The sequence below is a fragment of the Panthera onca genome, chromosome C1, assembly GCF_046562875.1.
Source record: "Panthera onca isolate mPanOnc1 chromosome C1, mPanOnc1 haplotype 2, whole genome shotgun sequence".
NCBI lineage: Eukaryota > Metazoa > Chordata > Mammalia > Carnivora > Felidae > Panthera > Panthera onca.
Window position 1 is genome coordinate 177,986,163 of NC_138346.1, and position 21,020 is coordinate 178,007,182.

The 21,020-nt window shown below is 41.9% G+C and overlaps 1 protein-coding gene across 3 annotated transcripts; it reads right to left on the reverse strand.

The window, feature by feature from the left end:
* Positions 1 to 71: 71 nt before the first annotated feature.
* LRRC42 (leucine rich repeat containing 42) lies at positions 72 to 20,973 on the reverse strand. Of its 3 annotated transcripts, none has more exons than XM_060626857.1 (8): positions 20,794 to 20,973; positions 14,776 to 15,262; positions 9,326 to 9,457; positions 8,036 to 8,154; positions 6,156 to 6,244; positions 5,873 to 5,986; positions 2,264 to 2,348; positions 72 to 571 (listed from the first exon to the last, which is right to left on the reverse strand). In XM_060626857.1, exons 2-8 carry the CDS (start codon positions 15,246 to 15,248, stop codon positions 297 to 299), a joined length of 1,287 nt encoding a protein of 428 aa, XP_060482840.1. In that variant the 5' UTR covers positions 15,249 to 15,262; positions 20,794 to 20,973; the 3' UTR covers positions 72 to 296. The 3 variants fall into 3 exon arrangements, with proteins under 3 accessions (XP_060482840.1, XP_078308017.1, XP_060482838.1); XM_078451891.1 differs by lacking the exon at positions 20,794 to 20,973 and adding an exon at positions 19,820 to 20,380; XM_060626855.3 differs by lacking the exon at positions 20,794 to 20,973 and adding an exon at positions 15,396 to 15,552.
* Positions 20,974 to 21,020: the final 47 nt, after the last annotated feature.

Genomic DNA, 21,020 nt, shown 5'->3' on the forward strand with positions numbered 1-21,020 from the left:
TTCACTTGGCCTCCTATCCCAAACCAAAGTGGTGTTTCCTGTAGCTCCAGTCTACATTTCACAAGCAGAACTTAAGGACAGCAAAAACGTTTATTTGAAAAAATTACTATGTATTGAAAATATACATTAGAAATTATTACATACTTCCATAGCATTCCCCTCCCCCACCACAAAAGTAGAAATATCCACTTGCTATGCTAATGCCATAGGTAAAGTCAAACAAAAAGGAAAACACCATCAGCCCCCTTTCCTCATACATAAGAGTAGGGGGAAAGAGGTCAACTCCTATCTACCAATCAGTAGGAATTTAACAAGTCCCAGTCTTCCACAGCAAGACACACGTATTTCTGCTTTGAAGACTGTGAAGAGTTGCTCTGTTCCTTCTCTGGCTCTTCAAAAGCTCTCTTCTTGCTCTTCTTTGACTCCTGGCTTGAGACAGCTTCGCGCTTCAATAGTGGCCCATGGCAGTCTGGGGCTTTCTCTTTATAGAACTGGAGTTTCTCAGAAGAGTTCATGTGGGTATCTGCCAGGGCACACTTCACAGGGGCTTCTGTTCGAGCCCGCTTGCCATCTGTGAGGGTGACAGAAGGAGGGGCAACGAGTTGACTATGCTGGTGTGCTAATGCCTGCCCAAGTCCAGAGAGATGATCCAAGGAAAACGACAAAGGCCTGAACAGGCAGAGGTCTGGATTAATTTTATTCTCTTCTGAATGCCCTACAGAGGAACAGTGGCATGTGCACTGGCACAGGGTGGAGGCGTGTACTCATGTGGGAGTACGACAGATTTGGATTCAAATCCCAGCTCTGCCACTTCTGGATAAGTGGCCTTGGGCAAGCGGCTTCTCGGAGATTCAATTTTCTCAGCTTTATAAGGATATAAATCCTATTTTATGAGGGTGATGTGGAGATAAATGAAGCAACATATAAAGTGTTCAGCTCAATGTTCGGCACAGAGTAAAAGCTCAAAAAATGTTACCTATTATTCTTCAAAATCTGGACTCTGTCTTCTAAAAAAGAGCCAAATTTGTGGCACACTCTAGCAAATGATACCACCTTATTCTATAGTTTTTGGTATGCCCTGAATTCTTATTTTGCTACCTTTATTTTTCCTTCATTTTGATTTCATCCCTTAACTCTTTTAAAAAATTATGATAAAATATACTTAACCTCAATTTACCACTTTTATAATTTTTGAGTGTATAGTTCTGTGGCATTACATACATTCATTTGTTGTGCAAACATCACCATCTTTCTTCAAAACTTTATCATCTTGCAAAATGAAATGATATACCTATTAAACAATAACTCCCTATTTCCCTCCCCGCCAGTCCCTGACAACCACTACTCTATTTTCTGTTTCTCTAAACTTGACTGTTTTGGGAACCTCTTATAAGAAGAATCATATAACCTGTTTCTTTCTGACTGGCTTATTTCAGTTGGCATGATCTCTTCAAATTCCATCCATGTTATGTCAAAACTTCTTTCTGTCTTAATGCTAATATTCTATTATATGGAAATACTACATGTTATTTATCCATTCATCTTTCTTTTCTTTTTTTTTAAAGATTTTATTTTGGGGGCGCCTGGGTGGCTCAGTCAGTTGAGCATCCGACTTCGGCTCAGGTCACGCACGATCTTGCGGTTTGTGAGTTCAGGTCCCACACTGGGCTCCGTGCTAACAGCTCAGAACCTGGAGCCTGCTTCAAATTCTGTGTCTCCCCCCTCTCTGCCCCTCCCCACTCATGCTCTGTCTCTCTCTCTCTTAAAAATAAATAAACATTAAAAAAAATAAAAAATAAATAAAGATTTCATTTTTAAGTAATCTCTACACCTAACATGGGGCTCAAACTCACAACCCAGGGATCAAGAGTCACATGCTCCACCGACTGAGCCAGCCAGGTACCCTTATCCATTCCATCTTTTGATGGATACCTGCGTTGCTTCTATCTTTTGGTTACACTTAATTCCTTTTTTAATGTTCTGTGCTCTATCCACTTTTGTGCCGCTGCAAATCTTTTTTGAAACAAAATGGGATATTCATACAAACACACACACGTACATTTAATAAACTACTTTCCTGGTGTAGGTGCTTGAGGCTAAGTGTGAACTTACGCTGTAGCGTGTTGAGACAATACAAGTTTTGATGATCTCTTTAAGTCAATACCATCATAATTACTTTTCCCACTGGGTTAAGATGGGCTAACTGCTTTAAGGGTGCAAATAACCTAAGGGCAAAAACTCCAAAGAAAAGGAAATTTCTTACAGAAGTGTTGAGCTGCTGTTCGAGGCTCCCCGGTTTCTCGTGGCTTCACAGCTTCTGAAGTCACACGCTCCCATTGCAGAACAATCTAAAATGCGTTTGGAAAGATTTGAATCCGAACAAAATCTCAAGTTTTCCTTGTTTCCTCTAGCTCCCTTTCCAGAAACACAAATCCCTGTGGTAATCTTACTTCAGATGACAGGTGGTAAGAATAACCAAGTCAAGCCTGGATTTTCTGTTTTAACACATAAGGTGATCAGAATACAAACATGTTGGATATCTGTGTTTCCATGACTCAGGAAAAATCTATGAAGCTGATTCCCTATTTTCATCTCTATTGCAAGCTAGAAAAAAGTGCCTATTCTCAAATTAAGTAATAAAATGTAAAACCTTAGTCATAATACTTTTCACACGTTCCTAGACTCACTTCCATGCCTTAAATATACCAAATACAATTCAAACTCTTGTACGTAAAATGCCCATGTTTCCATATTCTCATCTTTCATGATCAGTTTCTGTTTTTTAAATCTGTTACAAATATATTTTTATTATAAACTACTACAAATTCTTTTGGAAACTTGGCTGAATATAAAATATACATAAACAAAGTAAGCGATTGTTTCACATACACGACAAGTAACAAGAACTTTTAATTTAATAGTAGTCATTACAGTATGCAATGCAACGATCCTAAAGAAAGTCGAAGAAAACATTTCAGGACACAGAGGCAGGACAGCACAAGAGTGTAAGAATACAGACCCAGAGTTAGTGCCTCCACTTACTAGCCAGGGTACCCTCAGCAAGTGATTTGATTCTTTGGTCAGTATATACCACACCAGGCTCTTGGGAAGATTAAATGAGGGGTTTAGCAGTGTCTGGCACGCAGGAAGCACTCAGTGAATACCAGGTATCATCCCTTCCAGGATAACTTCCTGATTGTGGAAAACGGGTCAGATCCAAGAGAACGCCAGGATAAACCAAACCTGGTGACTCAGTGGGCAATCAGGAAAATAGTGCTTCCGCTAACACTAGTAAGAATATCAAGAGGAAGAGCTGCTGGGGGAAAGGGAAGAGGAAAATGAGCTTGGTTCCGGACACATTAAATCTGGGGTGCACGGTAGAGACTTATGGACAATATTTAGGAACGGGTCTGAAGTCTGATGTGTCAGAGAAGGTAAAATCTTCCCTGCAGGGACAGTTAAGGTGCTAACATCAGTTAACATCACCAGGAGAGTGAGAGAAAACAGAGGAAGGGAGGAGGAAGTGAGGAATCAGCAAGAGCTAGAGGGAGAAGCGAGCAGGAGTCAGGAGAAAGGCCAGGAGAGGAAGGCATAAGGCACGTATGTTTATACCAGTACTGCAGAAAAGTGAGCAAGGTGGAGAATGAGATCACACGCCACCTTCAAGAAAACACCCACCACAGAGCAGCAGAGACCAGACACCTAGATTACAAGGGAGTAAGAGCTGAGTGGGCAATGAGGAGGGGGGCAAGATCGCAGAAACCAATTCACGGCTGCATTGGGGGGGACGAAGAACATGTTAGAAAAAAGGTAACTCATGTTTATACACAGAAAGAAAGCGGCCAACAAAGCATGAGACTGAAAACTGAAGGGTGGGGCAGCAGAGGAAAAGAACTGTTAGTGACCTATACCAGAGAAATGTGGAGATCTCAGGGACTGTAACTGAAAAACAAACACTGACATGCTTATCCCTAGAATAAAGTGGCACACTTGACCCCTTGGATAGGAGGGAAGTAGGATATGGTTGAAGAAATGGAAAAATTCTGAGACATTGATAGGGCAGTATGGGGACTCCTGTTAGCGGCCATCATTTTTCTGTGTCACCTGGGGAGAACGAGGCAGGAGACTGGAGTCAGCCTGAAACATTTCAGTGGGGATCAGCCAGAGATGGGTAAAATGCTGCGGCCACGCTTTAGGGGCCTGCTCAGGGGGATGTGGCCTGAAGCCGCGTGTGTGAAGGAGCCCCATCAACTTAAAGGCACGCCTCTCTTTGCTGACCTTTGCTTTATTACGTTTAGCAGATACTGTTTTTTATGAACTAGAGATCTGTGGCAATCCTGTGTAAAGCGAGTCCATTTGCATCATTTTTCCAACAGCATCTGTTCACCACATGTCTCTGGTGTTACATTTTGGTAATGCTTGTAACACCTCAAGTTTTTTCATTGTTATTACATTTGTTATGGTCATTAGTGACAATGACTTGCTGAAAGCTCAAGTGACAATGGCTAGCATGTCTCAGCAATAAAACATTTTTAATTAATGTAACGTACTTTACTTTTTTAGATATAATGCTGTCACACACTTAACAGACTACAGTATAAACAGAAATCTTATATGCACTGGGAAACCAAAAATTCATTTGACTTGCTTTATTGCAAGATTTGCTTTATTACAATATTCGCTTCATTGAGGTGATGTGAACCAAACCCACAATATCTCCATGGTACACCTGTACTTCAGGCCAGAATGCTAGGTATTTTACTTCATCCTCACTAAGCTATTTAAGAGAGGTCCTGGTTTCTGCATTTTACAGATGAAGAAACAGCAAATCCAAGTTGTCTAAGCCATGTAGCTATTGGGCTGTCCAGCCAGGATCCCAAACTCCTGTCTCTTTGACTCCATAGCCTATGCTCACTCCACCATATCATGTGCTACCAAACTTCATTAAACCTTTGTTTGACTATCCCACATCTGTCCCAAGTCCACTGGATACATATAGGATTCATTCAGTGCTACAAACCTTCTGGCAATGCACTGTTGTGATTATTTTAGCATAACGTTTTCTGGACAAATGTCAAAGTGCTCCTAAAATACTGACTCACCCCTTCTTGATTACTTACAGGGAGGTGATGTTACAATTAGGCAGTTGGATAGGTCCACCATCATGCATTATAGTGGAGCCAAGGAGGAATTCAGAACCAAACATTTTGGTGGGTCCTCTAGGCCTCCACCAAGAAATATTAAAGTGTGTGAGGAAGAAAGGCACGAGCTACAGGCAAGCTGCCGTCTACTGGTGCTCTACTACTCGGTTACCTTCTGACTTCCTATTTAGGTCTATACTTTACCAAGTTGAGGAAGACCACCAAGAAGACATGAGAGAATCGAAGCCAAGAAGTTGAAAACGGGAGGGTTTGCTTAGTGAGAGGACAGAAAAAGGTATGTCCTCACTAAGACTCTAAGAGTTAAGAAATTGGTCCAAACTAAGGAGAAGAATCAGATTTGAATCCTAAACAGTGTAACTTATTCTCTTTTCAGCATTTATCTACATGCTAAGGGAATTTGTCCTAAAGTTAGGTCATATTGCTTTTTTGCATAGCAAGCCAGAATATGGTTTTTTCTGAGTTGTTTATAACATGGCATTTTCTCCCAGGGTGAATAAGGATGAGACACAAGCTAGTGACCAGAGCAAGAGATTTAAGGATCAGCATCTAACACCTTGCTTTAAGTAGCTGGGTCAGTTAAAGGCCATCAGTGTCTCCGATTTGACATGAAGACGGCCATTCATTCAGACTACCAAGAGGATTAATGTTTGTTCCAAGTGTTGATTGAAGCACTTGGACTTCTCACTGTGGGAGAGAAAAAGCTGCAGTACCTGGTCAGCCCAGCCCTCTGTCTTGCAGTTACTGTGATCAAATTCCTTCAAAGGCACTTTGGAGTGGACAAGGCCTATGTGAGTCTGGAGCTTGTGTTTGATGGCTTTGATGTCCTATGAGGGAAAGAATAAGAATGCACACACATCTGGTCAATTCGTGCTTACTTTCAGTAGGAAATAAGTACTATCATAAATACCAGTTCTTTTGAAACACCAATTAGCAGGAGCCAAAAATATCTAATTGTCAGTCTGGAGAAATAAAAGAAGGGAGCAAATGTCTTACCTTGAGCCCTGTCCCAGAAATATCTAAACAGTTTAGTTTTCTAAAAGAGAAGAGGTATCCAATGCCCGCATCTGTGATCTCAGGATTACCTAGATGCCAGAAACATAGGTTGTATTACAATATACAGTATAACTAATACTAAAATCCAACAACAAACTCAGAAAAAATGCCAAACAATAAAATATAAAGTACTGAGTGGGCAAACTTTGCAGAGAAAACCAATGTAAGGATCTTATCTTTATCCTGTCTGTAATATGGAAAAGCCATACTAGATGACCCTTAAGATCCTTTATAGCTCTAACTTTCTAGGAGCTGGGGATTAGCAGAAAAATAAACGGGGGCACCTGGGTGGCTCAGTCAGTTAAGTGTCCGACTTCGGCTCAGGTCATGATCTCACCGGCTGTGGGCTCGAGCCCCGCATCAGGCTCTGTGTTGACAGCTGAGAGCCTGGAGCCTGCTTCGGATTCCGTGTCTCCCTCTCTCTCTGGCCCTCCCCATCTCGCACACGCGCTCTTTTTCTCAAAAATAAACAAACATTAAAAAAAAATTAACCAGGAAGTTATCCCAAAGGGTTTAATTTGGAGCTTTATGAAAGCAGCATACATGAACATGTATTAAAATGGTTTATCAGACTTTGTGCATGGTTATTTCACCTCCAAAGTTAAAGATTTATTTTAAAAATGTATGTATTTTTAAGCTATGAACCTTTCTTTTTTCTTTTAATGTTTTTATTTTTTGTTTTAGAGAGCGAGAGCACACACGCACACATGAGCATGAGCAGGGGAGGGGCAGAGAGAAACGGGGACAGAGGACCCCAAGCAGGCTCTATGCTGACAGCAGTAGGCCCGATGTGGGGCTTGAACTCATGAACCTCGAGATCATGATCTGAGCTGAAGTCCAACGCTTAACCAACTGAGCCACACAAGTGTCCCTTTAAAAAGATTTTCAAAGGTATTTAGACATAGGACAACCACTACTAACTTGCACTGTTTTCAGAAGCCTTTCTCACATATTACCTTCTCAACTCAGACAGTACTACTTGAATCCTCAAGGCCATAAACACAATGCCTGGCACATTCTAGATGCTCAAAAAATATTTGCTGAATAAATATGCTTTCCTGGGAGGGAGACTGGACATTCACTATTGTTTTTGTTCTACAGAAGCTAAGGCTCAGGAGGTTAAATAACTTGCTCAAGGGTACACAGCCGCTAAAAATACAGCAGAGCAAGGACTGTCCTCTGATCTTAAACCCCTGTTCCTTTTATTCTTTTGACACCATACCAACCTGCTATACATTCAATGGATGCTCAGCTAAATTGTAAATGATCTCTACCAACTTTCTACCACTGAAATCAATATCTGGTTAATCCTGAGAAAGTTATCACAACTGTGAATTCATCCAGATTGTCATCAGACAAATACTGATTAAAAAAAGACCTAGGTGACAGACACCATGGATCAGCAACTCAAAGAGAGAGGAGCCACATGTCCTTTATATGTGCCATGAATATGATGAAAGGCTGTTCTGTCTGTACACAGTAAGTGACCAAGATGAATGTGGAAAGGCTTTTCCTCCTTTTTTTCAGGACTGCTTTGGCTATTCGGGGTCTTCTGTAGTTCCATATAAATTTTAGGATTGTTTGCTCTAGCTCTGCGAAAGGTGTTTCCTATCCTAAAGACGTGGCAGCGTACAGGAAAGGTATATAGTCAGGAGTCAAGAGCCTCTGGCTTTAGTTCTGCTCTGCCACTAACTTCCTATGGCAGCTAGGAAGGGTCACCTCCCCTTAATCTTACCATCTCTAAATTGATGGGGAAAAACTAGGTGATTTCTAAGGCCATTCTTCCAACGTTAAATACTATAATTGCTAATAAAACTTACAAGATAAGTCTAATAATGTTAGATTTTCAAGGCCTCTTTTCATCACTCGAACTGGTGCTGTCATTTTCCGCACCCCGGCATCAGATAAACAATTATCCTTCAGGTGGAGTTGAGTTACACTAGGGAAACAAAGTCCATACATAAATCACTTAAACAGAGTTTGAGAAAGTCCACATATATAAATTTCACCTAAATACCTAAAATACAAAATATCCTCCACATCCTGTTATTTCACACCCATTGTGTTTAACAGCTAAAAATCTTTTGTTGCTATTTACTGACGGTTAACTTAGGGATCAAAGTGTCAATGTAGTACTAACCTCAGATGGCAGAGGACACTAATAGTATATGGTCAAATGAGGTAAATAGGGACTTCATGAAAGAAATAAATATACCCCGTTTAACACAAAAGCTGCATTCATGACAAATCCTAAGTGAAAACCAAAAACACTCTATGTCAGGAAAGTCTATTAAAGAATTTCTATGAGAATTCATTTTGCAAAGCAAATAATCCTCTAATTTTAACTAGCTTTATGAATCCAGATTTTCAGATTGGATTTTTAGGTATATCCATAACCCAATCCATCCAGCTAACCTGAAATTGTGTATTAATTTGCTCCACTGTCCCCCACACAAGAAATCTGAACCTTTACTAACCCCACACAAAAATACCTTTGTATGGGGCACTGTGTAGTGTTGCTGTCTGAGGCAGGCCCCAGGAAGCTGGTTAGACTTAACTTTGTAATGCTGTTATCCTTCTGGATGTTTATGAAACCACAAAAAACCCATCTGGCCTCCTTTCTGCTGGCCAGACTAACGGGATCAGTTGGTCTATTTGTGAATGTGTATAAACTGGGTGATTTTTTAAGATTATGGTTCTTGAAAAGGATTAGGCAGTGTTTAGTAGTTTACGTTTTAAGTAGTTTATAGTTCAATGATAGTTAAAGTAAAACAAAATGATTGTAGATACCTGTATAACTATCTCATGCTAGAATAACCTAGGACTGGACAAATTGAGAGCAAAATTATTTTCACCTCTGGCAGTTTCCTATACTACATGTTGAAATAAAGGTTATTTATAAAAGGAACCAGCTAACTTACTTTCCTAAGACCTGTCCAATCTATATTGCTTATGCTCAATTAAAGGAGATTGAAAATGTTTTAGAAAAGAGCAAAAATTAGCAAATAAACACAGGATTAGGAAATAACCAGCATTCTTCAAGATGATCCCATTGGAACATTCTTTAAAAAAATAAAACAATTCATCTACAAGTAGTGGCAGGTCAATACCTAGACAGGGCCTCATTGGTGAGATGTTCTAGAAGTTCATGCTCATCTCCAAGCTTGCAACAGGAAAGATCCAGGCAGGTCAGCTCCCGGAAAGACTTAATCTCCTCAAGTTTTTCTGAAATCACCAGGTATCTGTGGGGCATGGAGGGCAATCAACAACTTTTTCTTTTTAAAACGTTACCATTTATGGTTTTGTCAAACAGTCAACATTCTATCAGGACAAGGTACTATGTAATAAGCCGACTTCACCAACTACTATGTAGGCACAGGTTGAGTTTTTAAATTAGTAAATGTCTTCAAAGTCTTTTTACATGATGGTGGGATAAAATCTTTAAATAAAAATGTACGAGCAAAGGCAAGACACAAGAGAAAATATCTGCTTTTTCAGAAGACAGACCTTGGTGTTGGTGTTGGGCCCTATGGGAGGATTTCCAAACTTTAGGATACTCAAAAACTTAATCATTCATTTTTTTGAAGTTGCCTTTTACCTTATGCTCAGGATCTACTGGTTTGAAAACTGGAATATGACCTGGAACTCTGGGTTCCAATCTCTGCACGTCCCCAAGAATATACCAAGAGATATTTGGCAGATCACATTTTCTCTCTTCTATTCAAACACATGCTTCAGTAGCTGCTCACTCCGCTGTGCCTATTAACTTTACTCCAAAAGTACGTGCAGCATGATAGACTCCAAAGACTCAGTCTAATTGAGATGGTTAAGACAAGTCTGTGAGCACAAACAATTTAATTACACTGGAGCACCTTGCCAAACGATTATCAGGAAGCATCAGGCAGGCCTCTGGAGAGGAAAAGAAGATCAAAAGGGCATTTCACAGCCCGGGCCTCCACCCTGCTTTCTAGTTGTTCATCTATTTCAGATGATGTCAGTGAGAAAAAATCAAAAAGGGATTAGGTGTGACAGGAAACAGAGGAGAGGATCCTAAAAGAACAGGGAAACTAACTTGTAGCAAGAGACTGCCTTTCTCATCCGTTCTCCCCATGGGTGCCTAAAGTTTCGATTGCAAAATGGTATGCTAGGATCAGTGGAGTTACACTTAATAGTGCTCACTTCTCTTTTCTGTCAATAGGATCACAATTACCAAAAACAAGATGGAATAATCTGAGGGCAAGAGGGGAGTTATATCTCTTTTCTTCCTATTTCCAATCAAAATAAGATGTGCTGAAGCTGATCACTGGCCTGACGGGTAAGTACAGATGGCCTGGGGCATTGATACCCTCTCTAAGCTGCCTGGTGACAGAGCTCAGCTGGGTACACAATTGAGCCTTATTTACTCAGACATATTTTAATTGCACTGTAAATAAAGCTGCTGTTTTCCATCTTCCAATCACAGAGTTGAAGTGGGTTAATGGGGATTTGGGGGATTACTGGCAATCAGAGAAAGGAAAACACACATCCTTTGATCAATTAACCAAAATATTTTCAGTAATTCTGAAACAAGGGTTATCTGCAAAGGACCTAACAATGTATACTTTGATTAACAAACATTACAAAATCAAGGCTGAGAAACCAACATACAAAGCCACAGGCACTACTAGATGCTTATCTAGGACATGACAAAGCTCTAGGGTCTTGCTCAACACTGGTCTTCCAATTTGCCCCATAGAGTTCAGAATGGTGTAATGGAGAAGCAACATAAAGAACACAGGCTTATTTTTGTGTCAGATACACCTGAATTTGGATTTTAACAACCCTAATTACTTGTGTGACTACAGAAAGTTACTTAACCTCTCTGATCCTCAATTTCTCCAGCTAGAAAATGGGGTAAAGGATTACTTCTTTTAAGAATTACTAAGAAAATTAGAAACAATATTCCAAAAACACATGACATCTTATAGAACTTCATTCAATGGTAGCTATTTTTTTATTTGAGGCAGAGAGAAAGTGCGCATGCGAGTGTGAGCAGAGGAAGGAGCAAAGAGAGAGAGAGAGAGAGAGAGAGAGACAGACAGATAGGGAGAATCCCAAGCAGGCTCTGTACTGTTAAGCACAGAGCCCAATGTGAGGCTTGATCTCGCAAACTGTGAGATCATGACCTGAGTCGAAATCAAGAGTCAGACACTTAACCCAATGAGCCACCTAGGAGCCCCAGGATGATATTTTAAGAAACCATACTTGCCTCCCTGTGACCACCAGTGGGTTTAAAAATCACTGGGCTTTCGGGGCACCTCGGTGTCTCAAGTCGGTTAAGCATCTGACCCTTGATTTTGGCTCAGGTCATGATCTCACAGTTTGTGGGATCGAGCCCTGTGGTGGGCTCTTGGCTGACGGCAAAGTCATCTTGGGATTCTCTCTCTCTCTCTCTCTCTCTCTCTCTCTGCCCCTCCCCTGTTCATGCTTGCACGTGTGTGTGCACACTCTCTCCTTCTCAAAATAAGTAAATAAATAAACTTTAAAAAACCCAAACCACTGGGTTTTCAACACAAGGAAGAAATAGTTTTATACAGTTGGGACCCAGCTGCAAAGACACTGGCTTCTCCTTCTGACAAGCAGCTTTGTGACCTACCCCAAGACAGCAAATGACTGAACATCCCCAATCATCTTATTTTCAATAATTTTCTCAGTCTCTTTCTCTTTGACTTGAACTCTTTTGTGCTGGTAAAACCTTTCCTGCAGCAGCATCAGCCCTGGATTGTAAATGCAAACCCAAATCTCTTGTCCATTTCCTATTTTTCCTTTGGGGATTCTAAAGTAGAAGGGAAGTTTGGAACCATAATTGAAAATCTTACTCTTGTATCTGAATAAGACAACAAAGTTGAGAATTGTTGCACTAAAACATGAATCAAAAATCATGTTAAAAATGTTTCTATTTTTCTGACTATAAAAGTAATACAAGTTCCTTGTAGAAAAAATTAAGAAAATTTGAAAAATTATAAAGAAAATTATAATGGTACATAAACATCACAAATGGATAAAAAGTGTTTTTGCCATCATAAGAAATACCTTAGCTATAATGGTAGATGGGGGAAAAACAGAAAACAAGTTATAGAGTATATTTCCAAGTGTGTATTTGAAAATGATCACCACATATAGTGGCCTTATGAATTTCTTAAAATTATAGCTTTATGTATTTCCCAAATATGCACTGCCTTTATAAAATAATTTTAAGATACGGTATGTATCATCCATTTATTTTTCATTGTTCTAATTTTTCTACAATGAACATAAATAACTTGGAACAAAACATGAAGGAGTAAAATGTATTTTAAATATATGAGCTACAATGAAATATTGCTTAGGCTTTTTCATTTAGGCAAGGTAATTCTTTTTTCTTCTGGCAGAGGCCCCAGGTTTGGTCGTGACTGACCACAGCACAGAGACAGAGCTTTTAGAATGTGCCTGCTCTGTTCCTAAGTCCACGGTTCTGCTCTCATCGGCATGTGTTTATGCCTTGTCTTTTTATAGTACAATGTTAGGACTGGGGTGAAACCATTAATTCCGTGAGCCAATTAAATAAAGATTGCTACTTTTTTGTTTTTGTAAGCATATGAGTTTAGCTTATGCTTTCTGGTATGACTTTCTTCTCTTATATGCTCTTCTTAGCCTTGTTTTAACACTCATATTGACGGTGCATCTTAATAGTAAGCTACCTTTCACATTTTCCAATCACAAGAAAAGTTCACACAGTGGCACACTAATTTTTTAAATCTACAGGTGTTGATGGCTAATGATTTTCGAAATATGTAAAGAAAGCAAAGTGTGTAACAGTGTAAGCAGTATGCTGCCACTTGTATAACAAAGGGGAGAGTTATAGATGTGTGTACATGTGCGAGATATCTCTGGAATGATGTAAAACTGTGAATAGTAGTTGCTTCTGGAAAGATAGAAGATAAAATGGGAGATTGTTTCACTTTATATCTTTTTGTGTTTGTGTTTGAATTTTCCATGCACGTTTTTAAAGTTTTTTTTTTTACTAAAAAATGCTCATTTTACATGATGGAATAAAAACTTTAAATAAATCAATAAAAGCATGGGGCGCCTGGGTGGCTCAGTTGGTTGAGTGTCCGACTTCGGCTCAGGTCATGATCTCACAGTCCGTGGGTTCGAGCCCTGCATCAGGCTCTGTGCTGACAGCTCAGAGCCTGAAGCGTGCTTTGGATTCTGTGTCTCCCTCTCTCTCTGCCCCTCCCCCATTTGCTCTCTCTCCCTCAAAAATAAAACTGTAAAAAAATTAAAAAAAAATCAATCAATAAAAGCATATGAGCAAAGGCAAGTCACAAGGGTTGCTGTTGGGACCTGTGAAAATGAGTCATGGGAAGCCTCACTAAAATGAAGAGGGGAGTTTTCAGCAGGGGGAGCTCTTAAGCCCTATCACTAGGAATCAACAGTGGACCCAACAGAAAGAGCGAGCCTTGACCTTAAATGGACTTGACCTTTCACGCAAACCCTAGTCTACTACTCCCAGCCAGTAAAGAAACTGTTTTCCTCATCACCCCGCCCCCCGCACCCCCCGCCCCGGCAATAGCTTTACCAATGAAAAGTCACCACACTTTGAACTCCTAGCTTGCTCCAATGACTTTTAGTTCCAAACAACCTTCCCACCTTCCTTTTCTCCTTAAAAGAGTATGCCTTGGGATACCTGGGCGGCTCAGTTCATTGAGCTTCTGATTCTTGATTTCAGCTCAGGTCATGATCTCATGGTTTGTGAGTTCGAGCCCTGCATCAAGCTCTGCACTGACAGCGTGGAGCCTGCTTGGGATTTTTCTCTCTCTGCCCCTCCCCTGCTCACTGTCTGTCTGTCTGTCTCTCTCTCTTTCAAAATAAATAAGTTAATTAAAAAAAAAAAAAAAGTATGCCTCTCCTTTGTTCCCTTGGACTTGCCTGTGGTTTTGCCATAGCTTGTTTGTCCCAGGTTGCAATTCTCTTTTATTCCTGAATAAACCCATCTTCTGCTGATAAAATAACTGGTAGTTTCTATTTTTAAGGTGAACAGATCTTATGTGAAAATTCCCGAACTTTAGGATACTCAAAATTTTAATCACTATTTTAAAGTTCCTTTTTATCTAATGTTCAATATCTAGAGGTCTGAGAACTGGAACAGAGCCCAGAACTCTGGTTCCTAATCTTCACATCCCCAAGAGCATACCAAGAGATATTTGGCAGATCACATTCTTTGTCTTTTCTGTTTTCTCACACTAGAAAAGTTGGGGGGGGGGGGGGGAGTTGGTAGATGAGTTATTTTTTTACTGAATGGAAGAGTGGTAGCAGTCAAGTAGTGGCAAAGAGATTTCAAAATAAAGCTAAGGGTTTTCTGGTGGGGGTAGGGAGCGAGAAAGAGTGATTTTTCTCAAAATGGTCTGCCACTTTGTATTTGGAAGTTTTAAATTGAACTGCTATTTGATGGGGGAAGCCCCCAACCCCACAAAGCCTGAGCACTAGACAGAATTAACACACCCAATAAAATACTTGATATCCCAATTGGAACACCCACCTGTTTCGCAAACACAGGGAGCAAAGCACCAGACTTCCATAGGCCTCAGTGAATTTCTGTAAAGCCCTCAGCCCTGCACCTGGCTCTGTGAATTTCTGTCTGGCTTCTGCAGCAGAGAACAGCTTTTCAGCAATCTGCTCAGGAAAGCCAATAAGGGAATCAATATGATCAACATTGTCGGAGATAAAGCCCAGGACGAGGCTGAAGAGAGATTTGGCAGAGTACCGAAGATTCCCCTCCCGGGTATATGTAAAGATGAAATGATCAGTCTTCTCTTTCTGTGCAGTATCATCTTCCCTGTTCATGCAAAGCTCCACAGAGAAGCCTTTGGGAAACAGTCTGAAAGGCCTTGGCTTCTGCAGGCTACTCTTGACACCATCCAAGGCCAGATTGACCATGTGTAGCTGACCGTTTTCTCGTACATAGATAGGTCCTGGGTCCAGGTGGTTTTCTGAGTTGAGGTAGTAAGACATTGCCTTGGTTGCAACTGTAAAAGCAAAGCACAAAGGAAGCAATCCAATTAAAATGCCATTTGTAACATGTAATTTCATCTTGCTGTGCCCAGAGCTTTACAAGCCTACAAGGAAGGCCCTTTGGTTGGTTGGGGAAACAAAGCTTACCAGTTGCCTGTGAACTCTGGCAATGAAGGCTGCCTCTATTGCCTCTACCTGGAATGCCGTTTCTTACTTTCTTCCTTTTCTTTGTACCTGGTGCACTCCCACTCATCTTTCAAAAGCCAGCTCAAATCTTATTTCTAAAATTCACCCTGAGGAAGTTACAGAAGCACGCAGAGTCACTTCCAAGGAAAGTCACAGCAGCTCAGTTGGTAATAGCAAAACAACTGGAAACAACCTAAATGTCCAACAGGGGTGTTATTAAATAAGTTATGACACATCTGCACCATGGAACGTATGCAGTCATTAAAATCCTAAATTTTTTTACTGATTTGAAAGTTACAAACAGTACATAAGAAATTTACTATTTCTGTTTTTAAAAATATATTTATGCACAGAACAAAGACCAGCAACTAATAATTCCCTTGCTACCTTGGCACCTTCCACATCTTTGTTGACTCAGTGTTCCACTACTGATTTATTTCTGGGCCTGTGTTCTACTGGTTTGAGCTTCTTGAGGAGAGGGACTGTGTTTAATTCATCCAGACTCCCTAACATAGTGCTCTGGCATATAACAGTCCCTGAGCAGATATTTGTGGAACTAAAGTTTACTCATTTGCTAAGCCTTACATAGACCACAAGCAATACGGTTTTTTGGATCTACAAAGAAAGACCTCCATCACAAGAGCTAAAAAGAAAGCTATTCTACTCCTTGGAAACATCATTATCTCTTAAGGTTCTATTAGATACTTTTGAGCTAAGGCAAAATACCAAAAACAGTGGGCATTTATGCAATCCTATGGGTGACATTTTGTGCTCAAGCATCAATTGGAATATCTGTTTTCCTGAGACACTGTGAGATTTCAAAAATACATGAGAAATTGCTATGTTAAATGAAAGTGTTTGATTATCATTTCCACAGCAACTTAGAAAAAAATTTATATATGTCAAATAGCTGCCATTATCTTTAAATGACTCTCTCTGCACCTAGGTGGCTCAGTTGGTTAGGCTAAGTGACTTTTGATTTTGCCCCAGGTCATGATCCCAGGGTCATGGGATCAAGCCCCGCATCCCGCTCTGCAATGAGCATGGAGCCTGCTTAGGACTCTCTCTCTCCCTCTAAGATAAATAAAAGACTCTGGCTTTTAAAGTGAGCTAACCCAGCTTCTTCTGCATCCGTGCAGGGCTGGGATGTAGCTCTGATGCCACGTAAAAGCCAACAAGCCAGTGATCAAAAATGCTGAGTCTCTGGAGATCAAACAGTGATCCTGCTTGTGGGCATCAGTGCAATCCATGTTTCTCTGGAGGATAATTACGTGTATAAAAGCACATCAGAAAGAAGGGCCCTGCCTAGCCTGACAGCCTCACCTTTTCCTGCCCATCTTCTTATGCCCTACCTTCAGCCACGCCACACTATAAGTAAGTTGGCTGTGCTCTCTTATCCCAATGGTCTTTGCCCATTCTGCTCTCTTTGGTTGGAACATCCTTCTTTGCTTTTCTGACCTAGTTAAGCCTTACTCTCATTACCAAGCTCAACCACCATCCCTCTCCTGGGAAATCTTCACTAACCCCTGCACCAGCGCATGCCTGTCTGATTTTCCCAGAGGGCCAGTGTCTCCTTCTCTATATATAGCATGTAGCACTGTGTACTATGTCTGTTCACTTGCTAATGTTCTCAGAGCTATGAGCTCTTTGAAGGCAAGACACTTAATGGATTCGTCTCTTTTTCCCAGGCCCAACACAGGGCCTAGTACCGAGTAAGCCCTCAACAGATACTTGCTGGACTGAATGAAAGGAAGGGTGAGACCTCAAAGGGACAGACTTAGTGCTCTGAGCTGCAGGGCCTGATGATACTGTTGCTAGGAGCCAGCTCCTCTTCTAGGCAACAGCTGCAGGCTCCTCCCCGACTTGCCAGACCCTTCTGCAGGTGGAAGAAGCAAAGCACATGATGGGAGTATATTGCTACTGGTACTACCAGGGGGAAAAAAAATCTAAAACCCAGAAAAAAAAATTCCTGTCACAGTGGCAGCTCTTCTAACCCATACTCTTGCCAGTATTCAGTGCCTGCTGCTAAGGAAATGCCTCTCTTATTCTAAGCTCTTCATCCAGTAGAGATAAGTGTCTGGCCCCTTCAACCTCACAGACTTTAATCTTGAGGATGAGAGACAAAGCAGAGCCCCTCAGTCTCTATCCCTGGATTTGGACATTTAGAGCCCTACTCTACCTGTGGATCAGAAATTTGCCACCAGGCATGGCCCTAAAAAAGAATGACTTGACTGTAATACGAGAAAGGCAAATTCAATGGAAGATAACATATTATAACGAATCAGCACACTATAAGCTCCCTGACAATGAAACAGGGTGTGCCCATCCGTATTACCCCTAACTCTCACCCCAACAGTGTGTTCCACAAACTTTGGAGTCCAATGGACAAACGGATGAATGACCACTTCGGGTGAAAATCAGAAAAGTCTGATTCCATCCAGCAGAGGGCACAAGCAACTTGGGATCAGAGTAAGGATGCTAACCCAGGCTGCCCCAAATCCTGGCAGCTTCTCTTTGCATCGATCACTTTCAAAAAAGGCATAGTTCTGGCTATATTTTACCTCTAAAGTACTCATCAAATGCTAGTTATCTTTCTAAATGATGAAAGAAAAACCCAGTATTTCCTTAAAAGTAAACCTACATTATCTGTCCAGAAGCCCCAAGGCTCCTCTGCTCTTCAATTGAAGGTACTTGAGTAACTAACCTTGGTTCAGGAAATCCAGGTAACCTTTGATTTCTACTACTAACTTTGTGCATCTCACATTCTCCCAATAAGAAGCTTCCGGAGAGTTTGTGAGGTACTATAGAATGAGCTAAGAATTAATGTTTAAACCTTTCAAGGTTAAGAACCATAAAGACAAGAGTATTCCACATAAAGCTTCTGTACTTGGTTTTACTTACGCCTGGCCATTATACACGGTGGTCTATTATAAATGGGCCCTCAGGCAACAGGGCCTGTGCTATACCATGGCAAAAATCCCACACAAACTGGAAAATTAAAATAACTAGTATCTGTCAGAATGTCTAGTTGAGATCTGTATTAACTATATTTTATATTAGATCAACAGAATGACAAGGTATTCTGATGGTCTCCCAGCTGGTCTCCAGAGAGGCAGTTTTGTAAACCATACAACCTCATAGAAAAATATCATGGGGAGCATGGGTGGCTTAGTTGATTAAGTGTCTGACTTTTATTTCAGCTCAGGTCATGATCTCACGGTTCATGAGTTCGAGGCCCATGTTGGGCTCTGTGCTGGCAGCACGGAGTCCGCTTGAGATTCTGTCTCTCTCCCTCTCTCTCTCTGCCCCTTTGCTGCTCACTCATCCTCTTTCAAAATAAACTTTAGAAAAAGAAAATATTACAACAGTGTTCTATTCAGTCACCACAAATGAGCCAAAGTTATCACAAAACGTATCATTTCATCAAATGAAAAAAATGTAACCTTACTACATTAAGAACTCAGTTCTTTATAGCCTCTAAATAAGAGGCAAAAAACAAAAATAACTCATAACTAAACATGGCAACGTTTTACAACCTGCAACCAGTTTACCAAGCAAAAAGCAGGACCATCCCACGCAAATGGACTGGAGGGAAGGAATTGGAGACAGAAGTCACAGGATTAAAAATGTGAGCTGAGTCTATGGCTCTCTAATTTGAAGTAAACACTTTCCTTAATTTTAGTAGGTAAAGTAACAATCCCCTAAGAATAAATCATACTGATGATGATGATACTGGGTGTGATAGCTACCATTTATTAAGCACCGACCGGATGTTAAGAACCGTGCTAGGTACTCTATTAAGTGATCTCATGTAGCCCTTGACAATCCTTTGAGATCAGGATTGCCACTTAACAGGTAAAGAGGCCCAGAGAAGTAAAGTAACTTACTTAAGGCACAGAGCTAGTAAATGGCAGAGCCAGAATTCAATCTCAAGGCTGTATTACTCCAAAGCTCAAGCTCTTTCAACTGCATGATACTGTCTCTCAAGAATAAAAATATGACATCAGCCTTAAGGATTAAAAAAAGATGTTAAAAATTAATCTCACCCACCTGTTTGATCCTTCTGGTATTCACTGGCTTAAGCTTGGGTGGGGGGTGGGCAGAGAGGAGATTAAAAAAAAAAAAAAAAAGTGGACATCTGAAGAAAGAGTTGGTGGGAACAGAGCCAGGACAGAGCTACATTGAGGCCTCCCTTCCTCCCTCTGCCAGGGCAGAAATTACCCACATCCACACACCAGGAAAACATCTGTCAACCCATGGCCTTCATCCCAAGGCTGCAGACACCCTTGGTTTATTTGAAAATGCAGTATTCTTGAGAAAATTTCCACACCAAAATTTGAACAGAAACTAGTTTCAAACCACCAATACCCAACTAACAGCCTTACCTGCATTGTTCTGTGTCACCATCATTATTCAATTTTTAACTCCTCGCATTCCCACCGCCACCCCCCCAGCACTTTCCTACCTGCCTTTTCACCCCTACCCTTTGCTTTCACACCACACCCAGCTCCCTACTTCCCTCCAGGAGCAGGCCAATCTCTTCTACATCCTGACACTCTTACAGTTCTTCTACCTGCCAACTCTAGAGCTATTCACACACAACCCAATGTCTACACCCCAAATCCTCACCTCACTCCCTTCATCCACTCCCAGCATCCCTGCCCTGACTTCTCACATCTCAGGCCCTTCCAGTCCTTCCATGGCCCTTGTGAAATAAGGTTCTCGGTCCCAAACACCTTATTTCACTTCCACCTGCCTCTCCTTCCTTCCCCACACTGTTCCACCCCCATCGATTCCCCTGTCCTTCGCCAAGTATTCTTCCCTTCCTCCCACTGTCTGGGATTCCCTCTCCTAGGACGACAATCTCTCCATCCCTTTTCTTGTCTTCTGTCGATAACCTTCAAAATCCCCTTCCTTCACGCCTCACAACGCCCAACTTCATAATCCACAGCCCCAACTTTTCTCCCCTACCCCCAAGACCCCACCCCTTCTATTCCAATCCTGATCCTTTCCTTCTTACAACCCTCAAATCCCACTTCGTTTTCCCCTTCCCCAGTACCTCAATTCTCCACCCCTCCCTCAATTCCCACGCATGCCCCTCCCCGAGCCCGCCCAAAGTGACCCAGGTCCTTTCTCCCACCTTGCCCCCAACTGCCCTACCACGGCACCCCGACCCCACCCGTAAACCCATCTCCCATACCCCTATCTCCTCATCCTCACACCTCTCACCCAAACCACACCCCAACCCCGTCCCTCCCGGTCTACCCCTCCCCCAGCCCGCCCCTCCCTCACACCCCGCCCCCGCCCCCACTCGCAGCCCCGGGCTGCGTGAGCGGCCCAGCCCGCGGCCGCCACCTACCTGTGCCCCTGCCCGGGGCTGCGAGCGGCAGCTTCTAGGTGGCGGCTCCCTCCTCCCGCAGCGCGGCTGATGGGGGAAGCGGCTCGGCGCCCCGGGCACAAAGCTAGGGAGGGTGGGACCGAGAGAGGTTGGGAGGAGGGAGGGGGCTGGGGGCGACCTGGCGCTGTGGGACCGCGGGACTGGCGGGGGCGGGGGAGAAGGCTGGGCTGGGAAGACGCGCGTGCGCG